The 24,695-nt window shown below is 32.3% G+C and overlaps 2 protein-coding genes across 5 annotated transcripts; both read right to left on the reverse strand.

Annotated features, from left to right (window-relative positions):
- Window positions 1–1,237: 1,237 nt before the first annotated feature.
- On the reverse strand, window positions 1,238–4,783 carry LOC143067529 (uncharacterized). The gene is made up of 3 exons (XM_076240850.1): window positions 4,286–4,783; window positions 3,359–3,441; window positions 1,238–2,541 (listed from the first exon to the last, which is right to left on the reverse strand). The coding sequence occupies exons 1-3, from the start codon at window positions 4,587–4,589 to the stop codon at window positions 1,591–1,593; spliced, it is 1,338 nt and encodes a 445-aa protein (XP_076096965.1). The 5' UTR covers window positions 4,590–4,783; the 3' UTR covers window positions 1,238–1,590.
- Window positions 4,784–12,966: 8,183 nt separating this feature from the next.
- On the reverse strand, window positions 12,967–24,495 carry LOC143067530 (uncharacterized). Of its 4 annotated transcripts, XM_076240851.1 has the most exons (3): window positions 24,347–24,495; window positions 21,430–21,542; window positions 12,967–14,437 (listed from the first exon to the last, which is right to left on the reverse strand). In XM_076240851.1, exon 3 carries the CDS (start codon window positions 14,392–14,394, stop codon window positions 13,027–13,029), a length of 1,368 nt encoding a protein of 455 aa, XP_076096966.1. In that variant the 5' UTR covers window positions 14,395–14,437; window positions 21,430–21,542; window positions 24,347–24,495; the 3' UTR covers window positions 12,967–13,026. The 4 variants fall into 4 exon arrangements, with proteins under 4 accessions (XP_076096966.1, XP_076096969.1, XP_076096967.1 ...); XM_076240854.1 differs by lacking the exon at window positions 21,430–21,542 and having other exon boundaries at window positions 24,347–24,493; XM_076240852.1 differs by lacking the exons at window positions 21,430–21,542; window positions 24,347–24,495 and adding an exon at window positions 19,829–20,045.
- Between the last annotated feature and the right edge of the window lie 200 nt (window positions 24,496–24,695).

Below are 24,695 nucleotides of genomic sequence, written 5' to 3' on the forward strand. Positions count from 1 at the left end.
GGAGTCGAAATCATCCCTTCGTAAATTTTACAGACGTCAACACGAGTTGGTTGCCGTTGTGGAATACACATATATTTTGGCCACGAGCATCACTGAAGAGACATGTATTGTCGAAATGCGCATCTGGTGCAAGAAAATTGGTACCGTTAATTTTATTATATAATAGCGGATCTGTTCCAAATGTGGCAACTACTATCCCGTCCCATTTCCCCGAATGTAACATATCTAATTAGACTTATTACCGGATTTGTACTAACATGGGCACTGGTAAAGCAGGATCTGCTTACCTTGTCGGAGCACATGAGATCACCCCAGTTTTAGGTGGGGTTTATGTAAATCGGTCTGGAGTTTTCTATGTTTTGTTTTTGTACTATTGTTTTTCTGTTTGTCTTTTTTTCTTTTTAAGCAATGTCGCTGTCAATTTGTTTTCAACTTATGAGTTTTTGTTGTCTTTTTAGTATCTCTAGCCTCTCTTATATTTTTTATAAATTTCCTGTTTAAATTTTTTTTCGAAAAACTATGGATTTTTGGTCCTCAATGTTTTTCAACTTTGTACTTGTTTGGCTTTATAACTTTTTTAATCTGAGCGTCACTGGTGAGTCTTATGTAGACGAAAAGCGCGTCTGGCGTATTAAATTATAATCCTTGTACCTTTGATAAGTTTTTACAAGTTATTTCTGGATCAAATGTCTACATAATCAAATTAAACTTTAGAATTACTTTAAATTAAGGAATATAGTTTCCTCGTACAAAGATTTCATTCCTTGTCCTTATTTGATTATTGTTAATGGTCGTCTCGTCAACGTTTGTATTAGTCTGAATTTGTTATCAAAGACACCACTGAAGTCATTTATTGTGGAAAGGTGCATCTGGTACAGTAAAACTCGTACCGTTAAGTTTATTGCTTCCATACTATCACTGAATCGATACCTCTGCTAATGGAATATTAGTCTTCGAGTGTATCACCAGCCCCAATACATGTATTTTCAAACTGCGCATTTATGGTGAAGTAACATTGGTAATTTTTATAATATTTGTATCAAATGAATGTGATATAATTATATTAATTGCGTTAGTTTATTTTTTGATTTTTCCTATTTATGTTTTAGTGACTTATTTTGCAATAAGAGGTGGTGATGAAATGCTGGAATATGTTACTATTCCTAGCTCCGTGGTATATAAGGTCGAGAAATTAATAGGAAATATATAAAAAGTTACTGGTCGAATCATAAGCATCTGAAACTAATCAAATGTCAATTTAATTTTCAAACATGCGATTTAGATTATGCAACAAATATATTGTTTTACATTCGACATAAAAGAAATGCGTGTGGTTGGTGTATCAGCTGTTCAGCCCTACTGTAAAGGACTGAAGTGCCCCCTCTCATTTCCGAGATTTTTCGTTATCATTGTACTGACATTTTTCTTGTATCTTTATTTTAAATTAGAGTATAAAAGAATATCATGAAATATGACATATATAATTGTAATCGGTAATGTTGAATTTATAGAAATGCAAATATCTCAAATGCGTTATAAAAATAGTTTAAGACCACATAACAAATAGACAACAATAAGATAACAAACGAGTTAATTATAATCTGACATCATTCCAAGCATACGTTTAGAAGCTGCTCTAGGATTGCTTCTTCTTAATCCTACTCCACGTCGGTTTCTTCCACTAATTTCTAGTTGCTCTAGTCGATCTTCCAAATCCCTCATTCTCTCATTACTTAATTTTTGTTTGTATTCCAACTGCCCTATTTGTGCATCTTGTACCTCTTTCTCTTCTTGCAGTTTTTGAATTTCATCTTGTTGTTTACAGCTTTCCTCTACACCTTCATCATACAGTGAGTGCAGTTCTTGTATTTTATGTCTTTGTTTCGTCATGTTATTTTCAATTTCTTCTATCTTCAGGAGTTGAACTTTGAGCTCTTTTTCTTTTTCTTCCAGTGCAATTTTTTGATTTTCAATTCGTTTTTCAATGGCGTCCAGTTCATTTGCTTTATCTTCCAGGTCCTTCTTGGCTTCATTTGCACCTTCTCCTTCCTCGCGAAGATTTTTATTTTCAAGCTGGAGTCTTATGATTCTTTGCTGGAATATATTTAACTTTTCAATCAGCGTACGGTTTGTTTTTCTAAGTCTTTCGTTGTCCTCTCTAACTTTTTTTATGTCTTCTTCGCTCACAGGTACTTGAGCAGTTGATTGCGATATACGTTGAAAAACGTCGGCAATGGTTGGCGCCAACCGTAAAAGTTCTTGTTCCAGTACTTGCATGTCTATATTACTGTTCTGTCTGTCATTTAATTGGCCCGAAATACTTGCAGCTCCTTGAGATTCATCATTGTTCGCAACTCTGTTGGTGTTGGGTGCTACTGTAGAAACGTCGAGATTCTCTTGATTTTGTGTTGCCATCGGTTGTCTCGCCGTTTCAGATCCAGATATTGAAGCATCAGAGCGCCATGCACGCCTTGCAGACTTGTTTTGCTTTAAGTTTTTCTCTCCTGTTTCTCCGTCATGGCTAGGAAGACTGCATAAACTCTATAGGAAGGAAAGATGCAGGTGTTACAAAGTTTCAATATTTTAAAATCATTTTTTTCGATACCTCCTTTCTACGACAGATTTGTAATTTTTCATGAAATTTCTCCAATATCGAAAAATACTTTACGTCAAGCAGTTTTGAAAAAAAAGAATTGATTTGATTAACCATCAAATTGTATACAATGCAATTATTTATTTGTCCATCACGTTGAATTTTGACTGTTTGTGCTACGCATACTTGCTCATTTAAAAGTATGTCAGTTTCAAGATTCTTGTCGGAAAGTCACTGTAGATTTCTATTACATTATGTATTTCTAAAGTTGGACTAGAGTTCAATATTAGTAAGACATCCTATTATGATTTCCTTGATAGAAGGAAGCTATTAAACCAATAGTTCGAAATGGTGAATTGAATCATCCCTGCGTAAATTTTACGGACGCCATCACCAATTGATTGATAGTTATAAAATATGGTATCGGATGTGTTCCTCAACTATATCCCCGTTTCATTTTCACGAATGTGACCTGCCGAATTAGACTAATTACTGGGTTTGTACTAACATGAACAACGCCTACTCATCCGGGGCACTTAAGATAACCCTTAGGTTTTGGGGTTCGTGTTGCTTAGTACTTATTTTTCTATTTTGTGTTTTGTGTACTATTGTTTGTTTGTTTGTCCTCTCTGTTGGCCATGGCGTTGTCAGGTGGTTTTTTTTTCGATTATTAGTTTGAATGTCCATTTGGTATATTTCGCCCCTCTTTTCTGTACACAATATCAGATGGGTTTTTCTTTCTTTTAGACAATAAAATTAACCTACTGTAGAAGAGGCAGCTGATGCTGATGATTCTGGTCTGAATTGTACATTATTATTTACTGGGGCTGCTGTACCGGATGCTCCTGCTGTAAATATATAATCATGAATATAAAGACAGAACTATGAAGTTGTTTAAGACTATATAAGGGGAAGAAAGGAGCAATAGAAACACTGAAGTACAACAAAAACAAACCCTTGGTACAGGATATTTTAAGAATTCAATAATGTGTTGAACCTGTTTTAATGGCTAGCCAAACAATCTGCATCTTGACATTGTTAAATAAAGGCAACAGTAGTATACCGCTGTTCAAAACTCATAAATCTATGGACAAAAAACAAAATCGGGGTAACAAACTAAAACTGAGGGAAACGCATTAAATATTAGAGGAGAACAACGACACAACATTAAAATGTAACACACACAGCAACGGACTTAAGCATTAGACAAAATCCGATGAGAATAACCAATATAACATCAAAACCAAATACATGAATTTGGGATATAAAAGTACCGTGACACGTCTTATAGTAATGTGAATTCACACTAAAAAATAGGAGAATTTATCACTGAAATGACAACGCTACGTGACAGAAATACAGTACAAACACACGCAAGAACTTTCATCACAGAGAAAGGCACAAGGAAATAATATAAAAGTCGACATTAAAACACACAATACGACTGTCTTGCAATTCATTACATATTTATTAATGAATAATAAAACTGGCGTTCGATTTGAAATTCATTTTTCTTTTGGTCTTTATATCTGGTTTGTAATGTTAAGTGTTTGATAAATGCTGTGGCTTTTGCCTTTGTCTTATTTGGTTTTCGAGATTTTCGTTACTTTATACTATTCATTCTTATCTGATACGAACTATCCTTGCGTCTACAAAACTTTTTAGTAAAATAATTTTATAAAATATACTTACTGGCTTCACCTGGTGTGGTACTTATATTGAGTTTGTCTATAACAGCTTGGTATCTGTTGTCGCTATTTCTTCTCAGAATCTCACAGAAAACATCAAAGCCTTTCTCTCCAGATTGTATTAATACTTTTAGAAATTTTTCTGCTTTCATCTGTCTAGTGTTAGGAGACACATGTAAAATCTCATTCTGTTGGTGTTCAGTAAACACGCCAGATTTTACCAATTCCTCTAACAGAGCTTCCACATGAAGTTCATTTTTCAAATACATCCAATGTTTCCATAATGTTTCTTCGTCAACGCTTCCCATTATTATTTTTTATTCTAAAAAGTTATTCTTCCAATTCAACCATTTTCGCCTCAATTTAAACTATATACCAATGTTTCCAGACCTGCAGAAATTAGTCTATAGTCTGTAAAAACCAATAAACCGAATCGTCAGAGGTACGATTAAGGGTATGGTACTTTGTAAATAATCCATCAAAATGGCTAATTATTTTGTTTACATTATTTTCAAATTCTAAAAGAAAATACCATTATTATGTTTGCAATGTTATTGCAGATAAGAATTTGAAATATATTCATAATAACAATAAAAGCAGTCAATAAATTAGATGATCTTTCAATTGACCTTACAATCACTTGATCATCCTTTAAAATTGTAATTCTATCTTATGGAACATTGCCTAATTGAAGCCTCAAACATTGAACTGTTCGCTTAGAATGAGGTATTGTTTTAAAACAAGGATATCAACATAAATTTAAAGAATAGGAAATAACAAAACTTAAGTTCATTGTATTCAAAAAAAGAAGATAGGTATTTACACTTTGATAATTTTAGAAATTATTCCAACACCCTCAGTCAAAGTTGAACTAAGGTGCATGGATTTGTCTTAATTTGTCGGGTCTCCTTTTTTGTGCTATATTATAAAGAAAACAGTAGTATACCGCTGTTCAAATTATAACTCCGCAAGTATTCAAGTATTAAGATTACACCCTTAGCTTTCATATTTTCAGGTTTTCGTGTTCCTTGTGAAGGTAAATCCAGAATAGCGCGTAGGATGCACGACATCTATAAAGTGTTATTTTCATATTCGAATAAAAAAAACATAAATGAAGGACGAATAGCCATAGACTTCCTAGCTTATAGTAAATAGATTTATTGAGAAGCAGATAAAACCAATAGAAAAATCCTTTACAATCTAACACTGTAAAAATTCTGAACAAATCAGCAAAACACAAAAAATAAATCAACCCGAAGTTACAAATCAAGATTGAATAAAAATTTTAAAAAACCCTACCATCAACTTAATATTAAATTTTGAATAAATGATAAATGGCATAATGATAAAAAAAAAATATGTTTAAGTCAACCATGTTATCCTTTATAATAATGTGTGGCTAGTAATTGATGTTATTGCAGTCATCAGTAAAAAAAATATGCTTTTTAAAGCTTTGTCGTACAATAAAATATAATTGCATTGATGTTGTTGAATATTCATGCAATAACCCTAATGTATTAAAATCATGAGACTAATGAATATAATTCAGTTGTATCATTTCACACCTTTTAAACTGTTTGTGGAAATGAATTAATACTGCAACTAAGAAAAAGCCTCTTTCGCAGTGTGAAAAGAAAAGGCACAATGTTCTAGCACAGAATACGGAAACTAGCATAAGAATAAATACAAGAAAGACTGAAAAACCCAACAACAATATATACAAACCATTAGATCACACTGTACATTAATCTGAACTGTAAAATAAAAACAGAACGAGAGATTGATATAAAATGCCAAAACAGTATGTACATTAAACAAAAAACCTGCTAAACTAATCAGAACAGGTAACAATTGGCTAATTACTATGAAAAGATAAAATAAGTAAGCACGGAATAAGGACAGAAATAAACTCATCATATATACCAGAATTGAACCGCTACATGAATGATATGATGCATTAGATTGGGACAGAAATTTGGACTTTTAACACCCTTGCTGTTTATTTATACATCCCGCATATTTATAAAGGCATACGTTAGACAAAGGTTTTACCGCTGGACGCAAGAACGCGCTTAAAATTTTGGTAATATTTTGTATTCTGGTCTTTCGTTTTACCTAATGTGCCATGGCTGTATGCTTTTTTGCTTTCTTTGTTGATTTTTTTTTTAAAGAAATGAGCTGCGTCGGATAGAAATCGACCTTATGCAAGTGCATATGTACACATATACATATCTAAAACTTTGATCGATTTTGGAATAACTAAGATATAAAAGCTGCATTTTGGTCCGTTTAAAATGGTTGTCTTCTTATGAAAACCTACTTTTTGGAACAATTACAGATGTTCCGTAGAAATTATTTTAACCCAAAATAGGTTAACAGAGGTATTAATTTTCGTTTGCATAAGGTCGATTTCTATCCGACGCAGCTCAAATTATATTATAACACAATGTTGACTGCTGTACCCCTATTTTTGACATTTCATTTTTATGTTTGTTATTTTGTTATATTTGCATACTGTTGTCAATTCTAATGGCATGTTAAGCAACTGGTATACAATTGAGTGGTTTAGCTAGTTATAAAACCAGGTTCAATCCACCATTTGTACGTATGAAAATGTATTTTCCAAGCCAAAAACTTTTGGTTTTCCCGTTTGAATGGTTTTACACTAGTAATTTTCGGGCCCTTTATAGCTTGTTCGGTGTAAGCCAAGGCTCCGTGTTGAAGGCCGTGCATTGACCTATAATGGTTTACTTTTATAAATTGTTATTTGGATGGAGAGTTGTCTCATTGGTACTCACAACACATCTTCCTATATCTATGCCAGTTGTTATCCATTCGTTTGATGTGTTTGCGCTTTTGATTTTGTCATGATTAGAACTTTCAGTCTTGAATTTTCCTCGGAGTTCGGTATTTGTTTTATTCTATTATTTTACTTTTTGCAACATGCCAGTCAATTCTTTGGTAGCTAGATTTTTGCCTCTGACTCAATATTTTGTAAGTGAACAAACAGTTTATTTGTTGATACCAAATAAACTCACCACAGATACCAGGATAACAATTTTGTACACTAGACGCCTGTTTCGTCGATTAAATAAAAAAGTTAAAAAATGCCAATTCAAGTCCGAAGTTGTAGAGCATTGAGGACCCCAAAAAAAAAAATGACAAATAGAGCCCATGTAATCTATTCCTGGAGTAGAATATCCGTAGTATTTCCAAAAATCCTAAGCTTTGTAAACATATAATGATAGCTATCTCAATGATTACTGATGGCATTACACAAGTGCTGACTAATGAGCAGGTGATACCTTCGTGGAAGAAACCTCCACCAGCAGTGTCGTCGACCCAGGGGTTGTAAATAACCTCATCGCAGATACCAGGATTAAGATTGTGTACGCCAGACGCGTGTTTCGTCTACAAAGGACTCATCGGTGACACTCAAATAAAAAAGTGTAACTGTGTTGTAGGTAGCAAACACATTTATTAATAGATACAAAATTTATGTAAATGATTAGTCAATGTATTGTGAAACTGCAACAGAAGTGTTGGTGCTTGATAAGAATACAGTTATGCTAAATTTGTTCAGAGAGAATGGAAATAGGTGTCATTGCAATTCAGAAAAATGGAAACATTTAAATGATTAATGTCCTATCGCCAAATCTGAAGAAAAATTGAATAGTTTGGCAACATGTATTTTTATTAAATCTTCAGAACTTTTACCATTTTTATAAAAGAAAAGTTTATGGGTAGAGGGTTCAATTACGAATGAATTATGACAGTCGCGAAAGTTCGTGGGACGTTACCTTATATAGCTGCAAAATGTCAATTATTTAAAAAGTCAAATATCCTGAAATTTTGTGAATCGTCAACATGTCATCGACTATTATCTACAAAACTTTTAAAAAATAAGAAACTTTTTAAAAAGACTTTGTGTACTGTGAAATTAAATAATCTTAGAGTTAAATCCCGTTGACTACTCTAAATGATTTTGATATAAGTTTTAAAGGAAATAATTGTATTGGTCTAAATATTGATATTGAAAATTGTAATTTCGTTCAATGAATGCTTTGGTATAATTTACAATATGTCTCTTAATCTTAATCAAGATCCGGACTTTGAAAAGGGCAATTTTCGAAAGACACACGTGATTAACATAACAATAATAAGGATCAAGCAACCAAAATTGTGTAGTCATGCATCAGAGACACATAACACAACTGGCATACAAATACACTAATAAAAACAAAGGTTTTCGTAGTTGAAAGAACAGTAAAGTAACACACAATGCCATACTTTCCCGATAAAGTAGGTATAAAATGAAATATAAATGCAAGCGGTATAAAAAATTAAAACAACACTATAAAAACTGAATGCGTCCGAATCACACCTCTGAACCCATGCGCATCAGGAACGCAAATCGTTCAACACCTGAAATACCAAAACTTAGTCAAGACTCATACGACGAAAAGCAATATAGTAGTAACAAAGAAAGATAAAGGGAACACTTAAAGTCATATAAAATAATAAAATGACAAAACCTTCGTCCATAAATTGTTGTTTAGATAAGGATGCCTGAGTAGTATCTCAAGTTACAAGTTGGAGCAGTGGAAAATCGCATACGTTTAATAATGTTTATTTCGTCATCAGGTGAAGTTTTGTTTATTGCTACTGATGTGACAAAAATCTATAATATCAAAATTGAAATTGTCTCGTTTGTCTTAGAGTCTGGTGCTGATGTGACCGTTGAGGTCCTAATTGATGTTATGTCTTAAATTGGGTCGGAAAATGAAATGTTTATTGTTGAATGATATTGATCTTATAATACACTGGACAAAAGAAAGGTGTAAGATACCAAAGGGATTATAACTCATGAGCCGATGACAATGGGGAAAAAAGGACACGATCAAAGACAAAACAATATTAAAACACAACACAGTAAACTAAAGACTGACACGAATACCACCAAATATCGGTCCCGATCTCAGGTGATCCGCAAGGATATGCAGCTCAGCTTTGATTGCTGATCAAATTGAACCTAATACTAGTAGTTAACAAATATTTTTCGTAGAGTGCATGGAAGAGTCGGCAATGGAACGTTGATTGTGTTGAAATGAATTATCATTGAAATGGTCATAAATATAAATTAACTGAATACAAAACTTAGATGTTTTTTTTTTTAAATCTAAGGCTTTTCTACCTCAGGAATAGTTTCCTTAGCTGTATTTGGCAAAACTTTTTGAAATTTGTGGTCCTCAATACTCTTAAACTTCGTACATTATTTTGCTTTTTTTACTTTTTTTTACGAGCGTCACTGAAGAGTATTTTGTAGACAAAACGCGCGTCTGGCGCAAATACAAAATGTCAATCCTGGTATATATGATGAGTTTATTTGTATGGACACTTATGTAGTTTGGTATTCAACAAAGTTAAAGAATATATATCCAATCTTCTATCTTTGGCTGAAATTCCAAGGAAACAGATATACCTATAATTTTAAGACTTTCTCTCGTGGTGTAATGTGAAATGCACACGAAATAAGAAATGTAAATTCTAAAAATTTAATTATCAACGACCTTGCTGCCTTAATAATATGAACACATATAATATGTTAAATTTTTGAATTTACACGGTTATGCAAATAACAGAACTGTTGTTATATAGTCGTTTTGTTTACTTCACATATCGTTGTCAATGAAATGGAATTGTATGCGACTTTCATACAAGTGAGAGGTTTAGATAGCTATAAAACCAGGTTCAATCCACCATTTTCTAGATAAGGAATGCCGGTACCAAGTCAGGAATATGACAGTTGTTATCTATTCGTTTGATGTGTTTGAGCTTTTGATTTTGCCGTTTGATAAGGGACTTTCCGTTTTGAATTTTCCTCAGAGTTCGGTATTTTTGGTTATTTTTTCTAATACAATGTAAACAACAAAACGTGACCACATAATCAGGATCCACCAGCACAGAAAATATTCCCACAGGACAACCTTACCCACCGTATTAAATGTGTTGAGTTATTGAGAAGATACTTGTTATTCATTATTATAAATTTGAACAAATTGTACAAAAACCGAGACTGTTTCAGAAATGGTTGATCTTAAGACTATTTTGGTGGTTCCCTTCAGGCCCTTTTTGTTGTAAATCCTAATCATGTGTTAAAAGCAGTCTGCTTACCGAACCTTCGCACCGCGATGAGACATGTCTCGGTATCTATACATCCAATATTCATGTATTTAGTTATGATGTTTTCTTTTGTAAGTCTGGTTGGATATTGTGTTATGTCTTATCGTTTGTGGTTTGAATTCTATTCTAATTTTCTATATGTATGTTAAAGTTAAGATGATTAATCAGCTAGTTCATTTATATGATTTTTAGATTCAAGCAACCATATGCACAGGATTTATTTGCTTTTACACAGATTTGATTTAGAAGAAAAACCGACATGGTTAGAAAATACAAATAATTACACCATTACAAACACAATTCTATATTAATATTCTTGTAGTGATTAGAATATACAGAATATCACACTATAACATTCTAATTTTAAGAATTAACTTGCGATTAAGTAAACGTTATAAAACATACGTCACTTTTTGTGGCGTTGATACAATCGTATGACGCAAGTTCATAATTCTACTGTGATGTAAATTCATGGAAAAAAGTAAAATCACAAACATACTGAACTCCGAGGAAAATTCAAAAACGGATAGTCTCTGATCAAATGGCAAAATCTAATGATAAAACACATCAAACGAATTGACAACAACTGTCATATTCCTGACTTGGTACAGGCATTTTCAAATGTAGGAAATGGTGGATTGAACCTGGTTTTATAGCGCTAAACCTCTCACTTGGAAGGTGTTGTTATTCTGTGTTTGAAAAGTTGTAATGTACTATTATAATATTTATTTATTTATGGATTTCTCTATCCTGAGTTTTCTTGATTTGTTTGTACTGAATTCTTGTCACCTAATGTTGTCATTAAAGCGGTATTGATAACTTTGCATATTAGCGGGAGATTTAGCTAGCCATAAAACCGAGCATCAAACCAAGTGCAACTATTTCTTTCTTAAAATGTCCTGTACCAAGTCAGGAATATGGCAGTTGTTATCGAATAGTCCGTTTCTATGTATGTTGGCGTTTGTGTTTTTTGGCAGTTCGGTTTTTCCGTTGTTCTGTTGTTTTCCCCTTATAGTTGATGTGTTTCGCTCGATTTTGGTTTGTGACCAAGATTTGTTTTCGCTTAATCGATTTATGACTATTGAACAGCGGTATAGTATTGTTGCTTTTATTTGTTCTACAGTCAAAAAAAAAAATTGTAACGTGATCAACAGTAAAATTATTTAATATGTTACAAAACGCCCACATTTTTGCTGTTACAAGATCTTGAAATCTTACACTGGTACAGCATGACCAAGATCAGTAGAAACTCGGTGTCCTTTTTGGAATTTACAATAATTGTTTATGTATACTGTGTGTGATCTTTAACTTTATTCACATATCAGCGTGTAATTATACTGTATAACTTTAAACTTTGAATAAACTTTGATATAAATCAATTAGCGGAGAGGATATTTTATTATTTTAGTTATTCTGCACGTACTACAAATCAATAGATCTAGTTACAGATAAACTTGACCATTTAACTGAATAAGTCAATACAAATCTATCTAGTAATTACAGAGATTTCAAATTTGAAATATTAAATATTAAATTATTTGGATTGATTCCAAATTGTCAAGTTTAAAAGACTTCGGATTTAATTTTCGTGTTTGACCAAGTATTACAATATCTTTATACTAATTAATGGAAAAGCCATGAGAACTATATGTTGTTAAAACAAACATAAGTAAATGGTGTTGATTTATTTTAACTTTTACACTTTATAATTTAAATGATTGAGAGATCTAGATACCATTGGAAAAGACTATTTTGTATTATATGATTATTGGGCAATGTTTAAAGTATAAACCTTTATAAGTTTTTCTGTATAATGTCAAGTTTTTAATCTTGTTTTATACCTTTTACACTCATATGGGGAATACCTTTTGATCGTGGAAATGGATTTTGTGTGTAGGCGACATTTCAAAATGTCCATTCATAGTAATTTTTGCCATTTTTTATACACGTAGCACAGCCAAGCGGTCCCCCAATTTGCAAAGGATTGACTATCTGTCAGAAAAAGTCCAAAGTGACCATATATCCAGATTGAACAATGCAAACTCCTTTAAAACTGAGAGGGTACAGGGAAAAAATCAGTTTCTGCTTCACATGTTGCATCGGCGGGTTACTTATGTCAAAACTTGTTGACGAGTTATATACAGGAACATAAAGACTTTAGGATTGATATTAAAAAAAATATATAGAAACAACACTGTTGTATTCTGTGGTACACCGGAAAAGTGACACAACGGCCAAAAAGTTAAATATTCGTGTAAATTTAATTTACTTGACGCAATTACATTTGTATTTTATCTAGAACTTCATATCTATCTGGTTGAATAATCTGATTAGCAATTTCATCGAATGTTTGTAGAGTTTTGTTAAATGTAATTTTGATATTTTATTGATATTTCATTCTTTTTAATTTACTTTCCAGATCTGAGACCCCTTCAGAATATCGGAATAGACAATACCTCTTGCATGGTTTTATGTATGTCATCGGTAAACAATTTAAGAACCTTTAATAATGTATATTAATTTAATATATTTATATATAGATACTAACTCTTTTCTTCTTATTTACACAGTATACATTGATACTGGGGGACGTTCTGTCACAGGGACAGTATAGCTAATACTTTCGTTCGTCGTTTGATTACGTTGTGCTGGATACATGTTATCTTCATTGGGATTTTTTAACGCTTCAAGTTTTGCTAGCCAGTTTTTATAAAGTTCATATGTTGATGTGTTTGATGTCATCGTTGGAACAGCCCATTTTTGTTTTGTTATAGAGGTACCAAACTTATTCATGGCAGACGCACAGGGATGTAAGTTATGTGAAACCCTTTTCGGTCGATTTCCAGCAGAGAGGGATGATCTCATGCCCTGAGGTGGCAACTTCCAACGGATACCAACGCAATCTAATTTACTTTTACCAGGTTTTGTAAAACTTACTGGTTGTGCATTAGAGTCACTTTTGAAACTCTTCACTGACACACTGTCAGTAGGCGATTGTGATGTGTAATATGTAGAAGCAGACCTGTCGTCTGTTTCGCGATCCAACCCGGTCCAAGTGACCCGAAGACCTTTTTTCTTTTGAGATTTTTGGTCCTGTTTACTACTCACTGAGCTTCCATCCTCGCTGTTGAGGTCGGAATCTTTCATAGACAATGTCAGTATTTCATATTCTGGCATGAAATAAGATTTTCTTAAAATACTTTTCTCTGGAAATTGTTTCTCGTTAAGATGATGATATTTATTATGCGGTTGAAAGAGTCCCATATGTTTGAAATGCTTCACATACGTTGGATCTTCATTTTCATATTCTACGGGAAACATATTGAAATTAGATTTCAGATCCTTTCTATGTTTTGCTGAATCACGTGACGATGTCCTTGATAAACTTTCTCGGCGAGTTTCGTCATCCAATGCTGTACTAGTATAGGCAGATGAGGACATTTTCAATGTAGGTAGCGATGATACTTTTGAGCTGGTATTTCCAGATCGACCTCTAATTTGAGATCTGATTTTATCTTGATTTTTCCTGAGATATTCTGATTGCCTTTTCATCTGTTCTTGTCTCCTAACTAACTGCTGACTCTGACTGTCGATACGATTGGCCTCCATTTGCATTTCGTTGCTAAGTTGCTTATTAAGATGGTTTAGTTGAACAAGATCTTTTAGACTTTCTCGTCTGATTTTGTTCATTAAACCCCCGTTCACTGCCACTTCTCCTGGTATACCCTGTCTTAGTTTCGCAGTAAGACTATTAGCAAGGAGATTTTTATCAACTTTTGATTTTCTGTTTATCAAATAAACGTCTTCTTTTACGAATTCTTCAACAGTATAATATGTCTCTTTCGGTCGTTTCTGTTTTTGTGAATGATCAGATTTCTGCTCTGATACGCTGATATTCTCCTTCTCATCAGAGATTGAACGCTTCCTCATCTTGATAGTCGATGTTTTTGCCCACGAAATTGAAACTGCTAACCTGTAAATAGAAAGTAATAACACATGTACAAAATCACAACATATTGCTGCAAAAAATCACATGATACTTAAAAATTTTCGTACAAGTTCTCAAAATCAAATATAAATTCCGACACTATCAAATGTCGAAAAGTATGAACGGTTGGATCGACGTTTATGTCCCGTTGTTAAAATACTTTAATAATAGAGATGAATCTGTTAGAATAATTGGTAGGATTTTCAGATTGGATTCAGTTAATTCAGTAGAGGTTTTCATCGAATAAAAGAAAATTATAGTATTAAAAGAAAAGTGATAATTAAATTAATGGAAATGGGAAATGTGTCAAAAAGACAACAGCCCAACCAAAGAGCATAAAAAAGTCCAGGGCCACCAATGAGTCTTCAACAAAGCGATAAAATCCCGAACACGGAGGGTAGCTTCATCTGGTCCCTTAACAAAAATGTGCACTAGTTCAGTGAAAATGAACGTCACACTAAACTCCGAAAAATATAATTGAACGAAATTTAAAAAAAAACATACAAGGCTAATAAACATTGGTTGATATCATTTTGATGTTGCTTACACCTTTAATATAATTCTCCATTCTGAACCTCTCATTTATATGACATGTTGTCTGTATTTTAGTGGAAAGTATTTGCATTTTGATAGTAGACTTATATTTTCAATGAAAATCGGTTATGAAATTATTCCCTTAGTATGGATCATAACATTTACTAAGGTATCTACAAAGTAAACAGATTAATGTCTGAATTTCATTATAAAACGTTAGAATTTAACAACTAAATAAGATTAATGCACTAATTACAGTAATCTTATCAACACATTCATACAAAACACCTTAACAGGTAAAATGTATATACCCTGGGAAATATCTGCAAATAAAAAAAATCAATTGGGTTGTGTATCTTTCTAACACAGTTTTCAAGTCCAAGCTAAGCAAACCTGGATACAAAACTCCTGACTTTGAAGGACGAGTGGTTAACAAGAACGAAACAATATATGGGTTGATGTTTTACTGTTAAACAATGATCAAAGTAGATGATGCTTTACTGTAAAACAATGAACAAGGTAGATGATGTTTTACTGTAAAACAATGAACAAGGTAGATGATGTTTTACTGTAAAACAATGAACAAAAAAGATGATGTTTAACTGTAAAACAATGAACAAAGTAGATAATGATATGGTGTAAAACATGATGAAAAAATAGATGAGGTATAACTGTAAAACATGATGAAAAAATAGATGAGGTATAACTGTAAAACAAGGAACAAATGGATGTTGTCTTTAGATAAAAAAGAATTTTAAAATGTGTATATAGGAGGTAATTAAAATAATAAAACCAAAATAACAAACAAACAAACTACAGTAAACAAAAAACGTCGCAGAAATCTTATTCAACAACATAAACCCCGCCAAGAGACGGGAGACTTAAGTGCTCCGGAAGGTAAAGTCACACAGTGGTTCAAATTGTGTATGATCGTTGTTAGTTTTGCTTTCACATTGAAAGGCATAATATCATATACTCTTAAATGTTAAAGCTCCAGGAGTCAATCCAGGACTATGACATAAGGTGGTACGAATTAGGTCCCTGTTTGATTATATGTCCATACGCTGAGCTAAATATGCAAGATAGCAGTCAATATGAAAAAAAACTTGTAGAATTTGATTAATTAGTAAATCCTTGAATGAGTCTATTTGTATTGAAAATCATTATTATTGACAAGAGAAAATAACAATGAGAAAAATAGACATACATGAATCCTCATTAGCTTAATTATGGACTATGAACACTATATATGCCTCTTTACATCAGAGACATATATATATAAACATGGACATATATAACCATATATCTCTGTTTACATTAAGCGACTAGATTGATAGATACATTCAAACTCATTTTAATAATTGAAGATAACATATACAAGTGAAAAGCTTAAAATTATTTTAATGAAAACCAAAAAGCTTTTTATATGAAATACCATAAAGAAAACTATGCAATGTATATATATATATGTGAAATGACGACGATTTAATAACATGATGAATATAAATACAGTATACCGCCATAATAATGCACTGTCAAATATGATCATCGCGATAGCGGTTTAATAATTATATGAAATTTACGCAAAATTTGCAAAAGCCTTGTTCTGAATAAACATATAAAAAAAGTCAACTTACTTGTCAGATCTTATGGTTTAACTTATATGTATTATCTGTCCAATACATCTATATATGTATATATACCCGAATCAGATCAATGTTACCTCCTTATCTAATCTAAAGTACCCTCCAGAAAGCCAGTGATCTTTAAACGACTTATTGGTACTTATCTATCAGACTATCCAATCGGTGCAGTCGAAAAACAGTAATAAATTTTTAAAAATCAATGTAAATCAATCACTGTACTTAAAACCTACAAACATATTGTGTACTTGTTACACTCAGTGAAGGTTGTATGTCAATAATGTGATTAATTCTTTAGGAGCTGAGTGTCAGGAGAGCGATGTCCTCTATTTATAAAATGCACTTGCAAAATATGATTCCATACCTTTATATAGATATGTTTACTTATTCATTGAAATAAATCAAATAATTTATCATGTTCTTGTACATGTACATACAATGAAATATCACAACTACTTGAAAATCAACAACCCACACCATACAGTGCAAAGTGTCAAACTATAGTCCAACAATCAATGCAGCAAAAGGAACAAAACAAAATACCCCAAATAACCGAGGACTACATTTATGTCACCTAAAACAAACGTCATCTTTTTTGCAAGAACCATGTTGGTAATGTGGTTTGGACTAGAAACTTTAAAATACATACTAGTAGCTATTTTTTTTTTTTTAGAAACCTCCATCTTAAAAGGATATACTAAAAATTTGGTAAGTTATACCATCAGACTGATTCCATGGCAAAGTTTAAGCATGAGCTGACGATATCCTCAACGATGTTAGCTATAGATACAAAGGTATAAAACAAAAATGACTATAGTTGTCTTATTGGCACTCATACCACTTCTTCTTATATGTATGACACAAAATATAGGTAATTGAAAAAAAAAAATAACTTATATTCGTAAAAAGGAGATCCCGGAATCGTTTACCATAAAAATGGTGAAATAAAAAAAATCATTTTCCAACTTTTGCTCAAGACACTTCAGTTGTTTTTTTTTTTTTTTTTATCAAAGAACAGCTTCTTGTTTGAAAAGTTATTCTTCTTAAAAAAACTTGTATTGAAGCACAAACCTGATGAGTTGACGCCGCCGACGGAACGCAAGATTGCTTAGTATCGCTTCCACGAAAAAAATGTCGCAGGCTTGACAGAAGATATAAAAGCGCAAAATTGCTGTTGGCCAAGTATTCTTTATTATCGTGAAAAGTTTTCACAAGCCACTTTTGAGACAATACCAACTCTCATACAAAACTCGACATTGGAAGGACTTTTAAGACAGATCAGTCGGCTAATAGTTATAGTTATCAGAGGTACCAGAATTATAATTTAGTACGCCAGACGCGCGTTTCGTCTTCATAAGACTCATCAGTGACGCTCATATCAAAATATTTATAAAGCCTAAAGCCTAATGTATAACTAAATGATTTTTTAAATCACACATATACCAAAAAGGAGCTAAATAATACCACTATATTTCCTAAGCTGTGTCCTAATATAAAGTACACTCACTCTATGTCTATCTATCTGCTTTACAGAAAAATGTTTGAAGCAAATTTCAATTATGTATGTTGTTTCGTTATCCATAAAGTCGTGTCATTTAGGTTATTTTCTAATCAACAATGTTCGATCAAATTATATTTGCTAATATTTATCACCAGGTGTATGGAATATAAATGAAAAATACTATAGAACTTTAAACATGTCAGTCTGTATTATTTAATACCATCGTCAAATTTGGAATAGATTATCCTCTGTCAGACTTCATATAGTATGATACAATATGTTAAGTTGAGTGCAACGATATGGTTTATCTCTGAACATAGGATGTTTACATCAAATTGTTGAAAACCTAAGCACGGATGTCTGACTGAAGCCTATGCTTTGTATGAAGTGGTCCGCTATGATTAATTTTCAACAAATTTGATTATATTTGCATAAACGTGAGCCATTTTCACCTGTTCTACTTTGAATTATAAAACTATACATTTGCTGTAAGAGTAGCTTCCGCAATTATCATTTATGCAATATTTTGGGGGGAATCCCGTTCATTTGAAATAATGGTTGGGACTGAATTCTATAGACTTAATTTTTCTAACGAAACGATAAGAATAAATGCCATGGGTTGTAGTTAAATAACAGGAATTCGGGGAAAAAAATAGCTCATGCGTGTACTTTAAAGGTGAACACTTCAATCAAAAATATTGACAAAAATGGGGATTGCTGACCATTTTTTTCAATGTATTGCCTAGGAAGAGTCAAAGGGATTACAAACTATGAAAGAAAAATAACAAATATGAGTAACACATAGTTCTAATTTAGGAGGGTAACTGGAACTCACTTCTAGAAAGTAATTAGTTTTACAATCATTGACTTTAGAGCTCTGCATTGTTGGGGGTGGACTTAATATACTTACATTAACATTTGAATAAACCCCTATTTTGTTATTTCTCGTTTGTTTATCATATTCGTCATCAAAATTGATATTCACTACCGGACATTGATTGTTCCAAGATAAGCTCTTCGGGATTTAAAGACCTGTGTTAACGCTTTTTAGAATAAAATGTCAACGGAAACATCATCCTAAATCAGTATCAAATTGAATACCATTTCAGTATCCTTCACCAATGATTCAAGAGAGAAAGAAGGAAGTTGATAAATATATAGTGATAGCGTCGGTGGATTATTTGGGATAAGTCGACTGATATTTTATTGTCTAATAAGAGACTACCTAAGTACCATACTGAACAAAAATGAACAATAAGTCAACTCGTAAAAAGAAATCATTGTGATCTTTTCGATACATCAAGAATAACCTCGGCTTTCTATTACTTTTACTTTGATTTATAGCTATAAAAGTAAATATAATAATCAACACCACGACATTGCCATGAATTTGGACTGTCTTTGGATCTGTTAGCATCTTTCCCAAAGGTCAACATAAACGAGAATTAAAAAAAAAAGCTTATACAAAACAGGGTGATATTTACTAAAAAATTGTATACTAGATATCCATTTTTATTTAACTTAGATCATCTTAAAAAGTTTTATGAAAAAAACACATTCTGAGTTATGAAGCACTGAATAGATGATTTCATTACCAATGATAGAAAATAGATTTAAAAAATTGCTCTTGATGTTTTGTTTTTGATAAAAATAAAAAAGTATTATTAAGATAAGAAAAAATGAGAAAATAGAACCTACCACAATGACGATTTTCAATCTGGACGCCATTTTTGGTGTAGATATATAACGCTTTCAGTTCCAAGTGTATGGTATTTCAACAAGGTATCCAATAACATTAATTGTATAACCTTGATGGTTTTAAAAAATAGTATCTTCTTCCATTTAAATATTGTTAATAACCTTGTTATCAATTTATCTCGTTGAATAGGGGCAACCGTAGGCAAATTTCTTCTTGTGTATTCGAGAAAGAATAATTAATACTTTTATGGGCTTTAGTCGTCAATGTACAAATAGACCTGAGTCTGACCTTGATGTATGTAAATATACATTCTCTGTATTCAAGTAGGCTTTGTTGATTTGAAAAAAATGACACTTAACCAATTAAGGTTTAACAAAGAATACCATTTCAATATTTTACTTCTGACAATTTAAAGTCTTATTTACAGAAGAAACTTGTTAAATCCTAAGGTCACCTCTGGAAATATTTCAATGTTTTATGCATTCAAGTTTTTATTCCACTCGACATGACTTATGTAGATTGATACAAAGAATTTCCTGAGATTTGCTGAAGATATTGGAACTGGTTAAAGATTTAAATCTTTACTATGCAATTGGAATAAACAAGGTACACCAACTTTAACAACAAAGAGAAATATAGTAAAATTACACATATAATCATATACGTATTTGACAAAAATATGTCTATTCATGCAATGTTATATTTAAAATGTTAATGTGATGTTTTGAAACGTTTATCTTCACACGATCTCAACAAAGACATACATTAAATTGTTGAATAAGTCGCGTAGGAAAAGAAATCAGGATATGATCACTTTAATTTGATACTCACATGGTGCTTACTGATTCGCTATTCAGCAAACATGACAAAACTTAATGTACAATGAAAGCAACATAAAACTGGTAAATAACAAAACAGTTAAAAAATACTTTACAATTGTCTATAGAGAAGCCATTCAAACGTTATACGTGTATTTGATTTTTTTCTGGTAGACGACAAGGAGTATTAAAATAAAGGTCTTTTCAAAATCTCAATTCAAAAGTAATAATAGAGAGTATATCCTGATTAACGATATATATCCGGATTCTTTTGAAACAAAATAACCTGAACTGAATGATTGGATAACACAAGGTATCAATCTTTGATTTCATTTGAAATCTAATAACACAGATTATTCAGTGTTAACTTTAGAGTAACATTTTGAAATGCGTTTGGTAAAATGCATCAAGTTGATAATATAAAAGAAGAATATGACTATACTTTAGATTTCTAGGTTCATTTGTATGAAAAAAAGTCCCTTCCCCATTCTTGCGCCTTGTTAATTCATTAGAAGGTTGACGTATACCCCGCATCTATGCATTTTAAAATACTGATATTACTTATAGAGTAAACTGAATATTTGTATATGTTCCTTTAAATGTACACTCTGTTTTAAATGGCCAATGAAGTCAAAAGGGAGTTGTTTGAGTGAAAAGAAAAAAGTTAAACTCAACCATATTTATGTTCATGTACCTGTACGTGTCCCAACCATACTTTTGTTCATGTTCCAATGCGTGACCCAACCATATTCATGTTCATTTACAAAGAAAATACAACATACCGTCTATATATACCAACAATCAAATATCTGTATCAAGTGTTTTAAGCCTCTGAACGTTTTAAGCCCCAGTCCAGTTAAGCCGTGGGTGTATTTAACAAATACTTTCAAAACACCTGCAATTAGCAAAAACAGTTAATTATATGTTGTGTCATGATTTGTGTCCAACTTTCTGTCTCCTTATGACCATTATGGTTGTCTTTCTGATATTGCTTAACATCTCGCCCTTATTTTATTGATTTTGTATTTTCATTGTGTCAAGAATCAAATTTATTCGTTCAGTATATATATATGTTCACTTGTTTGTGTTAATATGTCTTTTGATTGAGTTAAGCCATTTCAATTGATATTTTATAGTGTGTCTTTTTATGTTGTGATGTTACCCTATTGTTGAAGGTTTAAACCCGCTGAGTTTGTTTACACGTATCCTAAGTGAGGAACCTGTAGTTCAGTGGCTGCCGTTTGTTGGTGTGGTTCATAAGTGATTCTCTCTTTTTTTGTATATAGATTAGACCGTTGGTTTTCCTGTTTGAATGGTTTTACACCGTGTCATTTTTGGGGCACTTTATAGCTTGCTGTTCGGTGTAAGCCAATGCTTTGTGTTGAAGACCGTACTTTGACCTATAACGGTTTACTTTTACAAATTGTAACTTGGACGGAGAGTTGTCTCATTGGAAAGCATGTCACATCTTCTTATATCTATTTATATATAATTACATTAGATGTATGTTTCCGATTATAATACTTTATTCTGATTGGCTAACTGCACATCACGTGTTATTCCGTAAGCAGTTGCATTGCTCAATACAACTTTTCATTCATGATAACACGTGGTCCAACAATAAAGTGCACAGGTGAATTAAATAAAAAAAATATATAAAATTCGCGTTTTCATGATTATAGCTAAAAAATGTAATTATAAGTATTGAATGCTTCTTTTTGTAACTTTATAGGGTTGTAGAAGCGTTGACCGTGCGCACATTTTTAGAATGAAGCGCTTCCGCGCTTCATACAAAATGTACTTCGGTCAACGCTTTTACACCCCAATAAATTTACAAAAAGAAGCATTCAATTCTAAAATAAAAAAAACTTATTGTCAACCGGCAAGAAAATGTTCCAAGCAACCAAATGAGAGTCGTATGAAAGAATTTGTCTAAAGCCTACACCCGGCCACGTCAACTGGTATTTTTGTCCATCTGATGAGTTAAGCCTTTTTCAACTGATTTTTATAGTTCGTTCTTATGTTGTACTGTTATACCACTGTCCCAGGTTAGGGGGAGGGTTGGGATCCCGCTAACATGTTTAACCCCGCCACATTATTTATGTATGTGCCTGTCCCAAGTCAGGAGCCTGTAATTCAGTGGTTGTCGTTTGTTTATGTGTTACATATTTGTTTTTCGTTCATTTTTTTTTTTTTTTTATTTAAATTAGGCCGTTAGTTTTCTCGTTTGAATTGTTTTACATTGTCTTATCGGAGCTTATTATAGTTTAAACATATTTATTTACAGTGGATTGGGAAACAAGTTTTGCAACTTATATTAATCCCTCTCCACTTTGCGGGTGCGAGTGTTATAGCTGACTATGCGGTATGGGCTTTGCTCATTGTTGAAGGACATTTGTCTCATTGGCAATCATACCACATCTTCTTTTTTACAATGACCGAATTTTCTTGTTACCAAAATATACAGATTTTGACGATTGATAGCTAATGCATATGCTAACTATCCCATCATACTTATTTAAGTTTATTTTGAATTTACAAATGTATTTGATAGAGATTTGTGTCTATGGTGGCACTCAAATTTAACTAAAATTGAGAATGGAAATTGGGAATGTGTCAAAGAGACAACAAACCGACCATAGAACAGACAACAGCAGAAGGTCACCAACAGGTCTTCAATGCAGCTAGAAATTCCCGCACCCGGAGGCGTCCTTCGGCTGGCCCTAAACAAATATATATACTAGTTCACTGTTTGTGTTTTCATGTGTTCCGATCCCACAGTCTGAATTGATTTTGATATGATCGTGAAAGTTCGTGAAATTACTCAGTTTTTAAAAGTCTTGACATATTTTCGTTTTGAAATAAACAACAGAAATCTGTATTTTTGGGGTGTACAAGTACATTGTACAAGTTGATATTTTAGTCGGGGGGAAAACATAATTTTAATTATTAAGCTTTAAACCAGCCTTCAGTAATTGCGAGTAATTGTGCATTTTATTTATCCAATCATATCTCTAAGGTCGGTTTAATCTTTGAGTCCTTATCATATCAGTAATTGGTTTTTCAATGTATTGATTGGAAGAGTCTTACCCTTCTTTATGTATTTTTAAACATCACTGTTGGAAGTTATGCCAGAGAGTTTAAAGACACATTAAGCCTTGCTGTATTTATTAATTGTTTTCGTCTATTGGTTTTATAAGAAATCATGCTGTTCCGTTTTTTTTCTTGTAAAAGATCCCTGGGTTTTATTTACGCTATTGATTTAAACAATGCTGAAGGCCTTGCGCTAGACATGTAGTTGTCCACATCATTGTCCTTATATGTGATTACTGGTGGTCAGGTTGTCTCTTACGACCTTTTCGAATAACTTGATGTAATTTTAATCGTATCGATTTGAATGATTTTTCCTTTGTATTTAAATTTTTTTCAGATATTGTTTCGATAACATCGGATTAAAGTTACCAATGTCAGTGTTCATATTGATTAGCTTTTAAAAATAACCAACCCCCTCTCTTACATTGATCCTTTCATACAGCAACATGATAAAGGTTGCGTTTTATTTCTTTATATTAAGCAGGGACCAGTATTTTACCATTCAAGAGCTAACAACCACCATTTTGGTGTTTATTTAAACAAGCGAATATAATTGGTAAGTTATGATTAAACCAAATCAGTATTGCTTGAAGAAACAATGCTTACCTGAGGAGACTGGTCTATTCCTTATAACTTGCATCAGTTAAATAAAATACACCAGTAAAATCAATGTTCATCAATGTACCCGTGGTCTTTGTTATCAACAAAACAGTATTAAGTTTAATATTGATTGAACAGGACGTCTGTGGAATTAAATAAAACTATTATTTAAATGAGAGAAAATCCTATTCGAAACTTACTAATGCTCTTAGCAGACATGCTTGGATAAATAATATTGAAGTAGTCAATTGCATTAAATCTACGAACCCTAACATATTTAAAATAAATTGAATAAAATCATAAAATTTCTAGTAGGTGTTTAAATTTGTTATTGCTTCTGATAATCAGGTGAGAA

The sequence above is a fragment of the Mytilus galloprovincialis genome, chromosome 3 (assembly GCF_965363235.1).
Source record: "Mytilus galloprovincialis chromosome 3, xbMytGall1.hap1.1, whole genome shotgun sequence".
NCBI lineage: Eukaryota > Metazoa > Mollusca > Bivalvia > Mytilida > Mytilidae > Mytilus > Mytilus galloprovincialis.